We start from the raw sequence: 17863 nt of genomic DNA, 5'->3' as shown, positions 1-17863 counted from the left end.
TATTCAACAAAAAGAAATTGGAAAAAATTGTTATCAAAAATGATAAAAATTCAAATTCAAAGAAGATTACTTTTTTTTTCCCTCTCTCATTTAAGAAAAAGAATAAATTTAAATTATCTTCATTAAAATCTTTAAATGCTGTAAATCTTTATAATTACTTTTTTATAATATAATTGACAATAATGTATACTATTAATAACTTTTGACCTTTCCAGACAAATAAAGTATGTATTAGTAGATAACTTTCAAATGTAATATTTTTATAGATAGTTTTAAAAATAATTCTCTGTTGTTCATTATTTAAAAGTAATAGTTTTTGTTTAAACTGTTCAAGAGTTCTAAGTGTTTTAATATCATTACTAATTATCTTATTCCATACATTAGGTCCTCTAATAGTTATTGAGAGCTTGGTTGGCTCATATATAGTTTTGGGTTGAATAAAGTTGTTACTTGAATATTTAGTCACGTATTTGTGTTGAATTTTATTAAATAACGGTTTGAAGATATTTGGTATTATATTTTACATAAAAGTTTTACATAAATTAGTTTTATGCATAAAAATTAGAAGATGATATATATTTATTTGGTACAAATTTAATAATTCTAGATTGTTAAACAATGGTCTCGAATGTGACAGGCGGTGTGCATTTGATAATAATCTAATTGCATGTTTTTGTTTGCTAAACAGCTTTTTTGTCTTTGTTTTATTGGTGCAATCATTAATGTATAATTATTTCAAAAGATCTGGAAAAAAAAATCATAAATAGCCTTTATTGTTTTAAATTTTATTATATCATCTTCCATTATTTAAAAATTATGACCATATAAAGTTTAAACTCCCTTCTATTTGAAAGGGTTAGAAATTTTACATGGTCATAATTTTTGTCATGAAATTCACACACTTTTAGATAAATTTACACGTGTCGTGCTACTAACATAAAAAGTATAGTTTATCACAAAATAAATGGGGATGATGGTTAGTGACAGCTATTTGCAGAGACCTGGAACTATGTGCGGAGTTTTTGAGAATAAAGTCTTAATGTTTAAAAGATTATTTAAAAGTTTAAACTAAAAGCTTTATCTTTAACAAAATACTAAATTCTCTTTACTATATATATCTAAAATCTAAAATATTTCTTATTGAGATATAATGTTTTTAACTATAAATTGTGATTCAAATGTTTAATATATTTTTTAAATAAGAGATATGAAATTTTTTTTGTATATATAAAGCGTGAATACGAAATATATTTGAAAATAGAAAAACTACTAAAAAAAAATTAATTTATTATTTAAAACTGTGTAATAATTTAAAGACATTGGTATATGAAGAAAAAATATTTTAAAATAATAAATATTCCTGTGAGCATCTAAAAAACTTCGAACTTTTAATTTGTTAGTACTCCCAAGCTACTGCTTGCGCACAGAATAATAATCAAAAAAATTAGTTAAAAGGCATTTAAAAGGTTTCCTGTTTTAGGCACAACGTTCACATCTTTTGTTTAGACCATTCCATAGCCAGTTTCCTATAATGGTTTGACGACAAGTTAGGTCAGGTCATAGGTCTATTATGTGATTTAATGAGAAATAAAATAAGTTTTTGTAAACACTTTCACATATATTTAACCAGAAAGAATGACCTAAAAATAAAAAGTGATTTTTGTCAAACCTCTAAATAACTTTCCAAATTAAAGCTTTTTTTTGAAAATTTATTATGCCTTTTGTATTTTTTGTAATTTTACAATACAAGAGACAGTACTAGAGGTTCGTTGATAATCGTAAATGATTTTCATCGTCTTCATTTTTTTTTTTTTTTCTATTTTTTTTTTTGCCATATAAATTTATTAAAGTTGTAAACTATAATATAAATACAAATAGCAAGGGCAAGAAGAAGACATAATTGGTCTTATCACCATGCCCCTTACTCTATACCGTATTATAAAGCAACAAAAATTAAAAACGTAACACTACATAGTATAAAACGTTTTTCTAAAGACTTTATAAAATAAAAATCATTGGTCCTAAGGTCCTACTTTAACTTTTTGTTTTTTTATTAGTTAAGAGAAATTAAAAAAAAATTAAAAAAAAAGAATTAGTACAAAGAAACTAAATTACTAAAAAGCTAGCAAGCAAATACGCATAATCCTGAAGCTTTCCTTTTACACCAGCATAAACCTTGAAATATGTGAATAACTCTTATAAACCAAAATTTTATATATATATATATATTTTAAAAAAAAAAGTAAAGAAAAAAAAGAAGAACTTGAAAGCAATAACAAGTGGCATAATCCTTGTCTAAGATCGTCAAACCGATAATGACAAACCTCTAATTGTTGGGTAAGTCTAACAGAAAAAGCTGAGTAGTAGTTAATAATTAGTTTTTGCTTCAATTTGTTCTTAAACTCATTAAGTGTAGCATAAGTTTTAAGTTCATTAGTTAATATTTTATTCCATAATTTTTGCCCTCTAATAGAAATTGAAAATTCAGTCGCCGCAAAATAACTTCTGGGTTATGTAACCGTTATTTGAAAATGTGGTTTCGATATCTATTCTGATTAGTTTTCAATAATGGGTATAATATTTTAGTAGATATATTTTTATTAATGTTGAACATAAATATAAAAATTTGAAAGATATTTAATTGATAAACATTCATTATATTTGAATTAACAAATAATGTTTGGGAGTGTGTATAACGGCCCACATTAGAAATGATTCTGATGCATGCTTTTGTTTATTAAATAGTTTTTTTATTTTATTTTTATTTGTACTGCACCAAGCAGTGCTTGTATAATTAAGATGGCAATGAATGAACGAGAAATATAAAAGCTTTAAGCAAGTTGGATTTAAAAAAGGCTTAGCTCTGCATAGCAGGCCTATGTTCCTTGAGATTGCATTTTCGAGATATTGAATGTGATTTCTCCACGTCAAATTTTCATCAAGAAGCTGGCCAAGATATATTAAAATGATTTCACTTTTTATGTCCTGATTGGCAATACAAAGTTTTGGAGGTTTCGAAGGAACTTTATCTCGGTCATGAAAACGATGGATCAAAGTATATTTTGTTTAGAGATAATTTGTTTGCATTAAACCATTTAGTAAGATTTAATAGCTCTTTGTTTACTGACTTAAACAGAATATTTGTTTTAATAATGTGTATAAAATAGATTTATGTCATCTGCAAATAAAATTGGATCTAGTTCAGTACAAATCATTAATAAAAATAAGAAATAGGAGTGATCCTAATATAGATCCCTGAGAAACCCCACATGTTATGTTCATATTGGTTGTTTTACCTTCATTATAAGAAATGTATTGTTTTCTATTTGACAAATAGCTTTTAAATCCACGCAATATTTATATGTTTAATACCATAGTTTTCTAATTTTGTTAATAAAATGTAATGATCGACAGTGTCAAAACCCTTACTGAGATCAATAAATACACCTAATATATATCTATTTTCATCAAATAATTTAAAGATATCATGAACAAGATAAACAATAGCTTGATCAGTAGAGTGGCTCTTTTTAAAATTGCTTACTATATAGAATATTGTTTACATCTAAAAAGTAATACAATCTTTTATGCATAATGTGTTCTAATAACTTTGAAAAGCATGTTAGTATGGCGATAGGTCTGTAATTGGAAACACTAGTCTCATCTCCTGATTTTAGTATAGGTATTACCCTTGCAACTTTAAGTTTATCGGTAAAGATTCCTTTGTTTAAAGAGAGCATAAATATATACAAAAGCGGAATTTTTAAATAAGGCATTAATTTGATTACTACATTACTGCTTACACTATCAAATTTATTACCTTCATTTGGTTTAAGTAAGTACATTGCATCAAGCAATTCTGTTTCTGTTAGCATATTATTGTCCATTGTATTAATATTAGAGTTTAGATATGATTTGAAGCAAGTTTTACTTTTTTTTATTTTTGATGCTTAACTTGGACCTGTGCATGGTTGAACGAATTAGTAAATATTGCGTCGCTAATAATTTAACAGTCATTTATAATTAGTTTTTTGGTAAACGACTAATATTCATATCTTTTTTTACCTAAAACCTCTTTTATCATGTTCCAAGTTTTTTGTATATCATTTTTGTATTTTAGTAATTGGCTACTATAGTGAAACTTTTTTGAGCGCTTTACAATTGTCACAAAAAGACGATTATAGTTTTTATAGTTTGTTTCATTTTTAAAAGTTCTTTTTTTTTAATGAACTTCTCATTCTCATTAATACAGAAACTCTTCAAAATAGAATTAATAAATTATTCTTTAATTATTTTAATTTTTTTTCTTTGTTGCACTCAAACTCCAGCTCCATTTCCAACAAATTTTACTTGAGTTACCCTGTTCCTACTCCGATAAAAAAAAGCTTCGTAAAACTATATATAGTCACTAGGTTGGGTTAATTTTTAAAAAAGTTTTAAATTTCAGTCCGGGTGGCCATTTTTCTTATATTTTTGACCATATAGTACTAAGAATTGATTCGCTTTGTTTTTACAAACAGTTTTTAGTCAGGTAACTTTGAGCTTAAAAATATTAGCCATAAGCTTGAGCTAATATTAGTCATTGCCAAAATATAACATGAGTCGTTTTACGCGAAGTTCTGAAAACAGTTTTGATATTATTCCGATCAAAATGAAAAAAAAGATATAAATTAATACTTTAGCTCCAGCTAGCCTAGTTCTTTACCAACGCACCAACGTTGACGCCTTATTTAATAACGCCGGGAAACTGATGCACTGGCGATCTCTTTCACAATGCGTTTAATATTTTGACCAATAATTAGGGAAGTTTGGTACACTCATTGGAGTACTAATAAACTGTATTATATTTTGTTTCATAAAACAACAAAAAAAGAAACGTTTCACTGAACTCATATGTGTCCCAATTGATTAAATGTATCAGACATTTTGCATCGGCATTCTCAAATGTCTCTTTTTTTTCTTACATTAAAGGTTTCCAGCACTGAAATCTCCTTTTTCTTTCATCTGAACTACTGAGCATTGTTTGAAAAATAAATTCACTGAGTGCATTCAGATATACGGTAACGGAATATCCTACACAAACCTGTTCTGGTTATTGACCAAGTCTAGCTGTTTACGGGTATGACGCGGGCAGATGTTTGACCTCGTCTACCCTCTGAACCATTTTCAAAGTAAAACAAATATTTTCTAACAGGCTAAGAACAGACACTATGTTTACGTTTTCTAATCGTATCAAGAGTCATTTTTTTAAGACAAAAGATTTTTTTAATTATAAAAGATCATTTTTTTTAAACAAAAGAAATTGTAATAAAAATTTGCTATTAGATTCAAAAGATATTAATTTAATTAGTAAAGATATAAAATAAAACTCAAATTTTTTTCCAAAAATGTGATGATGATGTTAAAAAACCAAAAAACAAATCCATTGCTATGGCAATGCCTAGGAAGTCTGAAACTACCATAATTTCAGACACTATGAAACACAGAAACTAGTTGTTTAAAAACTAAATGCCATTAAAAGAAACAGTTTTTATATCATTCATCTCCATTTTGCATTAAAAGAAACAGTTTTCATATTATTTATATCCATTTTGTATGCATTAAAAGTAAAAAAATATTTGAAAATATTTTTGATTTTTGTCGGAATCTGCAAACTAAAAGGTAGCAATATTTTACCGACATCTATATCTGTCACAACGAACATTGTAGCCAAAAGAATTGTTAAGTTTTAATTTTCAATTAAAATGTTTGTTAGGTTGTTGTTTATATTTAATAAATTATATGTAGCACAGTGCACTGTGCTACGTGCTCCTTCCTATACGTAGCACTGTGCACTGTGCTCCACTAGTGGAGTATTTGACCAAAAATATCGAACCAAACACATATATCGAACACTGCCTATATACTACAATCTTGTGTTAGACAAGTTTCTCGGAAACAATAATCCCCTATCTTTCATTGATTATCAGTAACCCCCATTACATGATCAATTATGTTGTAAGAGTGAATTATACGGTGAATACAAAATGATTTTTTTGAAAATAAGATTTTAAAAATATGTTATTTACAATGTAAAGTAAAGTGTAGAATTTAAAATGATAAATATTGTAAATCAATGCTTGAATATACCCGCGAAACAAAAGACGTAATCGCAAAGCAAACGCGACGTCAAGAATTGGTCGTATTTACGTTAAAGCGACATGTAACGTTATTTTTATGTTTTTACAACGTTAATTCATAAGGAACACTAAAGTTAGGAACTTCAGTCACGCGACAAATTCTGTAGACAAAATTTTCGCAGTTTTTTATATATAAAGGATACTTTTTCAGAATAACTTTAGACCAATTTTTTTATTTTTCATTTCATGGTAAAAACTGTTACGATAAGTAAAAGGATTATACTTTCATAAAATATCTGCTATATTTTTTAACAAATGTTTATCATTACATTAGGTGTGTTTATTGATCTCAGTAAGGGTTTGACATTGTCGATCATTACATTTTATTAACAAAATTAGAACTGTAGGAACAATTTTAATAAATAGTTTTGGTAATTATCTTAGCTTAAAATTATTTTATTTGCGTTCTAGCACTCTTTAAAATAATATATAACCTTTTCTCGTTTTTTCTGTGTATTTTTTTTTTAGTTTTATGATGAATTGGTTGGTCTAAAATACCTTTAAAAAAACCAAGTTTTGACTGATCTTTGGTACTTTGGCACTAAACTTTAAATTCAAATTGAAAACCTGTTAAGTCCCATCCTCTTCTTCCTTTCCGTCTGTCTTTTTTTTTTTTTTTGCTTTTGTTATTCACCTCCTCAAGGTCGAGAAAGCCATTCCAGATGAGGAGGCTACTTAATAGTAGTTATAACCCTCTCTCAACTCTATAACTCTGAAACACGAACCTTGACAAATAAGGCCGCTGCGCGGGGAAACAAAATGAGCGCGGAACTACCAGGGACGTGGTGGGGATCAAACTCGGAACCTCTCGCTTATGAAGCGAGCGCTTTATCACTACACCACTACCGCAACAGGGTTAATATTATTTCAAAATTTCGGCAAAAATTCTAATAATAACTTATTACTATATTATTAAATATATTGATATCTGTATGATATATTGATTTTTGTATAAAATTAGCTTCAGTATAATGAATAATAAAGAGTTATATGATTGGTATCAATGCTTGAATGATAAATGTTTAAAAACGGTGTGCTCGAATTTTAAAAGCCGATTCTCAAATTTGTTTTGCGTTACCATTCCAATCAACAAAACTTGAATTTGACATAATTGGTATATCGGAAACCAGATTGAATAAAAAAAGCCCACAAACTAGCAACTTAACACTTAATGGGTATTCCTATGAACACACACCATCTAAATCACATGCAGGTGGTTCATTATTATATATAAATAACAGACTCGCCTATAAACCCAGAAACGATCTCCACATCTTTAAACCAAAAGAACTAGAATCTATCTTTATTGAAATTATAAATCTAAAAAAATCAAATATTATCGTTGGTTGTGTTTACAGGCATCCAAAAATGTCTTTAGACAACTTCCTATCATTCTATCTTAATCCGTTACTTAAAAATCTAACAAAAGAAAATAAAACTGTATTCATTTTAGGGGATTTCAACATTGATCTGTTAAAGTATGACACAGATTCATATACTAGAGACTTTTTAGATTCACTCACCTCAAATTACTTTCTACCTCACATTGTCCACCCTACTCGTATCTGTAAAACATCAAAAACACTAATAGACAACATCTTTTCAAATCTTAAATCAAATAAATATAAAGCAGGGAATCTTACCACCACAATCTCAGATCATCTTCCACAATTTTTGATAGCCTATAATATTCTTAAACCACCACCTAATAAAAAGCTCTTAATCCAGGAAAGAAACTGGAAAAGGTTCAATGAAGTTGCATTTAGAAACGATTTTCACAATCTTAGTTTAGACAGAGAACCAAAAATATACCCTGATAATTGTACTCAGTCTCTTGAGAATACTATTTCGAACATTAATCTACTGCTCGATATCCATGCGCCTTTGAAAAAGCTTAACAAACAAAACATTAAATTCAAGACTAAACCATGGATATCAGATGAATTCTAGCACTCTATACAGCACAAAAATAATCTCTTTAAAAAATATATTAGGTCTAAAAATCAAACAAATGAAACCATATATCATAATGAGTATAAAACATTTCGTAATAACCTCCAATCTAAACTCAAAGAAAGCAAAAAAATATACTACGGTAATTATTTTACTGAAAACATAAAAAATATAAAAGCAACCTGGAAAGGCATTAAAAACATTATTAATATTAAAAGTAACTCTCAAACAACTCCTAATGTAATCATACATAACAATAAAACAATAACAAACCCCTTTGATATTTGTAATGCTTTCAACAACTACTTTACTAACATTGGTAAGAATGTCCAGGCAACAATTCCTTCATCCATGAATCATTTCACATATTACTTATCAAATCCTTTTCAAAAATCATTCTTTATAAAACCTACTGACGAACATGAAATTTCAAAAATTATCAACTCTTTAGACGCAAATAAAGCTTCTGGACCAAATGGTCTGCCTGTTAAAATTCTAAAACTATTAAAAACAGAACTCTCAAGAATTCTTTCTAACTTTTTTTAATATCTCGTTCTCAAGTGGTATTTTCACAGAAAACTTAAAAACTGCCAAAGTTGTACCTATTTTTAAAACTGATTCAAAACTATTAATATCAAACTATAGGCCAATTTCCCTCCTCTCCAACATTGATAAAATTCTTGAAAGGCTAATGTTTAACCGCTTATACAAATTCTTCAATGAAAATAAATTGTTTTGTGAATTACAATTTGGTTTTCGAACAAACTACTCTACATCACTTGCTTTATTAAGTCTAACAGAAAAAGTTAAAGATTCTCTGGATGAAGGAATGTTTGGATGTGGCATTTTAATCGACCTTCAAAAGGCTTTTGACACTGTAGATATTGACATTTTACTTTATAAGCTATCGTACTATGGTATTAGAGGAGTCTCAAACTCTTGGTTCAAATCTTTCCTTACTAATAGAACTCAATTAGTATCCATTAGTGGGATGAGCTCAGACCTAAACGATATCAAAGTAGGTGTTCCTCAGGGATCTGTCCTTGGCCCTTTATTGTTTCTTATTTATACAAATGACATGTCTAAAGCTTTAAAATGTTGTAGAGTCCAACACTTTGCAGATGACAAACCTTCTCTATTTTAATAAGTCCATAAAAAAAATCAACAAATATGTTAACTATGATCTTAAAAAACTATGCCTCTGGCTAAATGCCAACAAAATTTCCCTCAACTCCAAAAAAACTAATTTAATATTATTTAAAAGTCGTCACAAAAAATTAGATCAGCAGCTCAAAATTAAGTTAAATGGGAAAAAACTTTGGTGCAAAAAATTTGTAAACTACTTGGGTATAAAGCTAGACAAAAACTTAGCCTGGACTTACCATTACAACGATTTATCTAATAAGTTGAATAGATCCCTTGCCATCCTGTCAAAGCTAAGACATTTTATACAACAAAAAACTTTAAAATCTATTTACTATGCTTTGTTTCACTCTCATCTCACATATTGCCTTTTATCATGGAGTCAAAACGTAATTACTGTAAATCGCCTATTTATCATGCAGAAAAAAGCATTCAGGGTTGTTGAATTTCTACCAAACAATGCACATACATACATCCCATCTTTTAACACACTACAAATTTTAAAACTGCATGATATTATCAAAATTGAAAATTGTTTATTTATTCACAGCTGCCTTAACAATAAGCTACCTCCTATATTTAATAAATGGTTTACTCTACGCAGTACAATTAGCGGTCAACTTACAAGAAATTCTTGCAGAGGTGCACTGAGTGTGCAAAAATATAATACAAAATCCTACGGCAAACATTCCTTTAAATACTCTGCATTAATGGACTGGAATCAAATTCAAAATAAATTAAAATCAATCCCTTTTAGCATTATTAAAAAATATGTTCTCAAAACCAAATTAAAATACTACTTGCTACATCAAAATAAATAGAAACAGCAGTAGTATCACTGGTGATAATAGATAAATCACCATATAAATTATATAAGATGCAAATATGAATGTAGACTAATTGCAACCTTCTGTGAGTGTATTATTTATTTTATTTGCTTCTTTTTTTTTTTTTTTTCTTTTGTTTTGTTTTGTTTTGTTCATGGTCGCTCTCCTCGATTTAGCCTAGCTATATGAGAGTGAACCATCCAGAATGTAGACTGTACAAATATTTTTTATAACGTATAACATTCTTATGTAAAACATCTATATTTCTGGTAAATATATTTCTTTTTGTTGTTGTTGTTTTTTTTGTTGTTACCGAAATTAATTTGAGTTTTATATATAAGCTGATGTCCTTTAAACCGCCTATTTTAGAAAATAATTTTAAAGTATGTATAAATATCAAGTGAAAATTATAAAACAAAGGGTAAAAAAAGAAAATTGAAACATTAAACCTCGAAAAGTTGTTTTAAAAGATTAAAACTCGCTTTATCCGATTGTAAAAGTATGTTTAAATCTGCCAAAGTTCATAATAGTAATATGAAAAAAAACACTTACATCTAACGACTCAAGAATGACATATAAATTATTACATGCAAGTAATAAAGCAAAGATTCGACTATTAAAAAAGAAACAAAACGAGGAAATAAAAGAATTGAAAGATTACTATAATAAAGTTATTACAAACCTTAATAAAACAGTTAAGCTTTTGATAGGTAAGGTTGAAAGAAGTGACAAAAAAGTTGCACTCCTTCGTGAGGAAAAAAGAATTGCATGCAAAAAATTGTATTATGTAAACAAGAAGTTTAGCATGGTAGTAAATAAACATGAAAAGTTTTCTTCTAATAGTTTAAATAATCCTAAAAAAGATATAGACTCTCTTAACACCGGAGAAAAATTACAATACAAAGAAAATAAAGATTTAAACACTTTAAATTGACTTCTCCTTGATCGCAAAATAGCAACATTTCAAAATGGAAGGTTTTTTGAATGTCAGCATGAGTAAAGTTATTGAGGTTATCACAATTGTTTTAAAAAAAATTGCAAAGTTAGATATAGAAAGGCTTCCCTCAATTGGTACAAAATGACAAAATGACTTGGTTTATGACTGAAGAATTAGCACTTGCTCAGCTTCAAGTAATTCAGGCAATTGTCTTCACAGTGGTGGTACCACTAAACACCATACACATTTTCAAAATTTTCAAGTTACTATCACAAGTGGAAGTACTTTATCTTTCGGATTACTTGAAATGGCTGGAAGTGATACAGATTACACTATTAATGCGTTAACCAAAACATTAGATGATATATGTGACATTTTAGATAATAGCAGCAAGGAAAAAATATTTCTAACCTTGTATGTTCTCTAGCATGTCTGATCTCAGACCGGTTAATCCACTGATTAATTTAAAACTTAAAAATATAAGAAAAAAATTACTGCCTAAAGTTATAAAGAACTGGATAAGTTTTAAAAAAGGTGAGCAAGTAGATTTCATTGAAATGTCAAACTTTTTTTGTAAATTGCAATTACTTAACAACTTTGAAACAGAAACTGATAAAAACAATTAAATCATTTGAAAAGTTAGTTTTAAACAATAGTTATAAAAATATTTTTTCATTTAATACTGCAGAATCAGGTGCCACTAGATTGATAAGAGCTGCATGTAGAAACTTTCATGTTAGGGGGAGTGATGAAGCTGGAATTGCTGGAAATTTTATTGCATTTCTTGCTGGTAAAGGACAAAGGAAGTGTATGCTAGCACCTTCTGTTGGTAACCAATTTAGTATACTTTATTATAATTCTGCAGTTTTGTATTTTTATTCCAAGGATATTTTAAAATTTCTTCAAAATTGGTCGAATCTAAGTAATCTTTTACTTGCAGTTAAAGAAGATATTAGCCACAATTTATATATAGCATAAGTGCGGGCTCTTGGAATAGTTGATAAAATGATTACAGCCCCACTTTGACGGACAATTGAATCATAAAAGAGTATTCTTGACATGAATCCATTTTTGCTAACCTTAAAAATGAAGCTTTCAGACTTGTGTAAAAATGCAACATCAATTATGATTTTGAAAACACCTATATTTAGTCCAAGTGATGTTAATATTCATAAAGATATTTTGTATGAAAAATTATTTGAAGAGACTACTGACACTGATTTGAATATTTTAACGCTGCAGACATTAGAAGCGATTTGTCATTCTTTATTAGTTGTTCTTGAAAGACAATCTGGTGATCAACTTCCAGGAGGTAAATATTGGCATCCTTCTGATAATATAAGTAAGTCTGCAAAGAATCTTCCAACAACAAACAGTGCGTCAAAAAGTGACTTTTCTGTATTAGATCTTTTAACTTGTACAAAATTTAATGCCAAAATACAAACTATACAAGCTTATACTATGTGGTATAAAAATAAAACACTAGGCTGGTTGGATAAAAAGACTTTGGATGAGCATAAATCGTTGCCTAAAAAAGCCTCAAGTAACTTTAATAAAATGAAAGATAAATACAAACAACGTAGAATTAAAGTTTGAAATGAGTAAAAGATTGTCTAAAAAAAATAAAGTTTTCTTAAAAGCTAAATTGGTAAATGAGTTGTTAAAATCAAGAATAAATGTGTCGTTGACTTCAAAAGAAGCAGGTGATAAATATGTATTATAAGGTGACACATTAAAAATCAAAAAAATATTAGGAGCACAGTTGGGTTTGTATAGGTATGTTATGGAAGCAAAATGCGAACTAAAATATTTTTACAAAACTAAAATGCTTGGTGGTAAGAGAATAGACTTTACAAACTATGAGTTATTCAGTATTTGCAATCAGTTATTAGAACAAAGAGCTTTCCAGATCCCATTGAGAGAAAGATTTTTCTTAAAGAAAGAAAGAATGAGGTGTTTTAATTTTGAGACAAAATCAAGAATTATGTGAAAAAATAAAGAATGCAAGGCTGTCTCAGTTAGCCAATTAACAAAAATTAACGTCTTGCCTAACGTTTTAAATGATCTTAATTATCTTCTTGGGAAACTTATTCAACATAAAATTATGAAAGTCAACTCTAAAAAATATTTTTGGTGTACAGGTAAAGTTCTTATAAACAAGTTAACCCCTAATTTAAAAAATATTTAATGTAGTCAATGAGACTGATGTTTAATGTAGTCAATGAGACTGAAAAAAATAAAGTAACGACTTTTCCATTGCTTGTTGACCTTGAAAATGAAAAGGTTATTGCATTGTAAAAGCTTATTTTACAATGTAAATAATTGTAGAAAAAACAAAAATTGTTAATTATATATTAAATATGATATTTGAGAAAATTGAAAATTTGTCAACCTAGTTTTATTTTTATTTGTCAATCAATTGATCAAATTTATTGACAGGCTCAAGGCCCAATATAATAAATATACAATGGGTAAAATAAAGTGGATTAGAATAGAACAAAGACTAACCCACTTGAATATAAACAAAATCCAAGGAGAAAACAATAAAATAAATAAAGATAAGAAACTAAAGTGTTATAAATATAACTCAGCTTTTATAAATATAACTGAGTTATATTTATAAACTAAAGTGTTATAAATATAACTCAGAACCTGTCTGAGTTAACAAAAGCTTTTATGACAAGGTTCTCACTACTCTGCAGCAGTAACAGTGAGGAGTATTGTTGCTTGCGAATAACAACAGTGAATGGGCACCATGTTTCATGCGCCAAATCGACCTAAACAGCGAATATGTTCAAATGAGATAATTTGACGCAAAGTCTTTAACAAAAGCCACTAAACCGAAAAAATTAAAAATAATTGCTGTTCAGTGCACTTGAAAATTTTAATTATAGTATTTTGATGTTTGCAAAGAAGCACTAAATAATAATTTTTTGATAAACTAATTTTTTTCAACTTTGTTGTACAGGCTGGTTTGGCACTTAACCATCCAAATAACAGATTGATTGTTGCTTAAAATTTTTGCGCGTATATCATTTACGCTAATGACAAAAAAAAAATCCAAAAAAAACTGAATTTAAAATTACGGATTTTTTGTCTAAAAAAAAGTCAAATCATGAAGTAAAAATGCAAATTTCTTAATAACCAGAAGTGCTACAAAATTGATTGAACCCATTTTGAATTATTTTAAGTTATCTTGCGTATACAGATTTCTGGAATATATCCTAAATAGAGAAAAACTCACTGTGCTTTGGATTGTGGTATGCAGATTTGTTCCAAAATTACCATGTGCGTGGTTAATTACAGTTACTGAAAACATGTCGTATATAAGTAATTAGCCTCTATATTTAACTAATTAATACATATTTGTGTTATTTCTTAGTAAACAAAAATGTATACATATATATAAATATATATATATATACATATACGATATTTGTATTTGTTAAATTTGATTAAAACGGCTGCGTATAAACTTTTTGTTTTAAATATATTTCAATGTAATTATATATTTACACATATATAATTACATCGAAATATATTTAAAACAAAAAGTTTATACGCTGCCGTTTTAATCAAATTTAACAAATATATATATTTATATATATATATATATATATATATATATATATATATATATATATATATATATATATATATATATATATATATATATATATATATATATATATTAGTAGTAGAAAATCACATAACAAAAATTTTATCAATTTAAAAATGAGTTACATAAAAAAATATTCATCAGAAATTGATTATCAAATTAATAAAACTTCAATTTATACCAAAATTAAATTACAGGAAGTTGCAAATGTCTTAACTACTGTAAATTTTCACACATTTGTGGAATTTGCTGACACTATTATAAAAAGAATTCTTTAGAAATGATTACTTATGCTATTTTTTTTAAATGTTTTTTTAAAAAGGGTAGTTAATGTAAATATTATTTGAACTCATTTATTTTTATAGTTTTTTAGGAGAAACTTATTTTCGTGCCTACATTTAGAAATTAATTCCGATCTTTTGTTTAATAAGCATTCTTGATTTGCATGTGTAATTATTTCAAATTTTTCTTGTAGGCATAGTATGCATTTTTTGGAAATATTGTTATATGCAGGCGCTGTTTTAAGGATAGACCAATTCAGTATAAAATCATCAATGATTTTTTCATTTAATTCCCATATATATTTTGACAGCATGGTGTCTTTTGAATACTTTTTATTCTTGAAAAATTGCTTATGATTGGCAAAACGTTTTTTCCATTCACCCTCTGTTATGCCAATATATTGTTTATCAGGTACATTCTTAGAGGAAACAACACATTTATATACCACATTTTTTGATAAACAACTTCCACTCATTGGACAATTGATTTTTTGTTTACAATTACAATTTTCTGTAGTTTTTTCATTTAGGATTTCTTTTTTGTTTAACAAAGCCTTATTGTGACCTTTTATAATTCTTTCCGTATTTTTTGTGCAACTGTAGCTAACTTTAATTGTATTTCGATTAAAAATTTTATGTAGTTTATTAGATCGCGGGAAATGCTTATCAACCAATTTTAAAAACAATTTTAAAATTGGTTAAAAACAATTTTAAAATTGGTTAAAAACAATTTTAAAATTGGTTGATAAGCATTTCCCGCGATCTAATAAACTACATAAAATTTTTAATCGAAATACAATTAAAGTTAGCTACAGTTGCACAAAAAATACGGAAAGAATTATAAAAGGTCACAATAAGGCTTTGTTAAACAAAAAAGAAATCCTAAATGAAAAAACTACAGAAAATTGTAATTGTAAACAAAAAATCAATTGTCCAATGAGTGGAAGTTGTTTATCAAAAAATGTGGTATATAAATGTGTTGTTTCCTCTAAGAATGTACCTGATAAACAATATATTGGCATAACAGAGGGTGAATGGAAAAAACGTTTTGCCAATCATAAGCAATTTTTCAAGAATAAAAAGTATTCAAAAGACACCATGCTGTCAAAATATATATGGGAATTAAATGAAAAAAATATTGATGATTTTATACTGAATTGGTCTATCCTTAAAACAGCGCCTGCATATAACAATATTTCCAAAAAATGCATACTATGCCTACAAGAAAAATTTGAAATAATTACACATGCAAATCAAGAATGCTTATTAAACAAAAGATCGGAATTAATTTCTAAATGTAGGCACGAAAATAAGTTTCTCCTAAAAAACTATAAAAATAAATGAGCTCAAATAATATTTACATTAACTACCCTTTTAACCTACCCTAATGATTACTTATGCTATTTTTTTAAAACATTTTAAAAAAATAGCATAAGTAATCATTTCTAAAGAATTCTTTTTATAATAGTGTCAGCAAATTCCACAAATGTGTGAAAATTTACAGTAGTTAAGACATTTGCAACTTCCTGTAATTTAATTTTGGTATAAATTGAAGTTTTATTAATTTGATCATCCATTTCTGATGAATCTTTGTTGATGAAACACAGTGTAAAATGAAAAAAAACTTTTGTTAAGTGATTTTCTACTAATATATAATTGCTCTGTTCTTGTAAGAACATTGAGCACTCTATTGTGTAGAATACATTTTAAAGTTGTTTAAATGTATATATTTATATATCTTAAATGATATAAGTTACGTATATTCTTAAATAAGGATATTGCAAATGCCATTTTTATGAGATTGTGCTTGAGTTCTATGGTTAAATCATTTTCTTTTCTATAACCACTTTAGAAAATATTGAGAGAAAAAAAATTTTACATTGTCTTAAATATCGTAAAGCATGGATGAAAGCATCACTTAAAGTCAAATTGACTTCGTTACATAGTTGGGATACTTTAAAACCATCTCATAATGCTGTTGAAAAAAATTTTGATAATTCAGAATTTTGTTCTTAACCTTCTCAAAAAGTAAAAAGTTCTCCAACTTTGTTTGCAGAGGTCAATGATAAAACTAACATATATGACATTGAAGTTGTAGATCAGGAATCTGGGATGAAATAGATTATAACCTTGATAACTCTTACGATTCATCAAGTGAAAAAGTATACTTAATATCTAAATTAATTTTAAAATGAAACCATTATTTCTTTAAATTCTATTTTATTTTAGGTAATCAGTGGTCTGGACCACCTCCCTCACCCCATCCCTCACTCACTAAGGTGAGGGGGAGGGTTTTGGGGTGGCACCAATCAAAGGAGGGGGGGTGCAACTAATTTACAAAGATACAAGCACTCATTTTCTACAATGAAACATACATGATTTATTTTCTAATGAATATACAGTTAAGGCTATTAGATCTTTAATGCATTTATTTTATGCTTTTACCATAAGATTCGAATTTTTGTTGTGACTATCAAAAATGTGCGCCAGATTTTCTAGCAAATATACAATGTTATGATCTTAAAAGGGAATTAACAAAAGTTAACTAAATTACTAAAAATTAGTTGTGCCCTTCCTTTGATTGGTGCCACCCCAAATCTCCATTCACCTTAGTGAGTGGGGGGAGGGGATCCAGACCACTGATTACCTATAATAAACCAAAATTTAAAGAAATAATGGTTTCATGTTAAAATTATTTTAGATATTAAGTATCTAAATATCTAAGTTAATTTAGAGACCTTCATTTGAACCATGATGAAGGTCTCTAAATAGTGACTGCCCCCTTTATTTGTTCCCCTATCTACTATTAAGAGTAGATCAAGGAGAGGACAACCAACCATAACTTTTTTTTTATTAGGAAATGACTTATAATTTGTTGCACCCTAGATTAGAGGGACACTAGTTTCTAGTAACACATTCAATAG

At 27.6% G+C, this 17863-nt stretch overlaps 1 protein-coding gene across 1 annotated transcript; it reads right to left on the bottom strand.

Moving 5' to 3' along the window:
* Positions 1-3530: 3530 nt before the first annotated feature.
* Positions 3531-3887, bottom strand: LOC136083557 (uncharacterized). The gene has a single exon (XM_065802960.1). The coding sequence runs from the start codon at positions 3885-3887 to the stop codon at positions 3531-3533; it is 357 nt and encodes a 118-aa protein (XP_065659032.1).
* Between the last annotated feature and the right edge of the window lie 13976 nt (positions 3888-17863).

This window comes from Hydra vulgaris, chromosome 08, assembly GCF_038396675.1.
Source record: "Hydra vulgaris chromosome 08, alternate assembly HydraT2T_AEP".
Taxonomy (NCBI): Eukaryota; Metazoa; Cnidaria; class Hydrozoa; order Anthoathecata; family Hydridae; genus Hydra; species Hydra vulgaris.
This window is presented reverse-complemented; position numbering and strand designations above follow the sequence as displayed.

Bases quoted from the DNA above. Each gene is read 5' to 3' on its own strand.
- LOC136083557 (XM_065802960.1), bottom strand. From the start codon at position 3,887: ATGGACAATAATATGCTAACAGAAACAGAATTGCTTGATGCAATGTAC.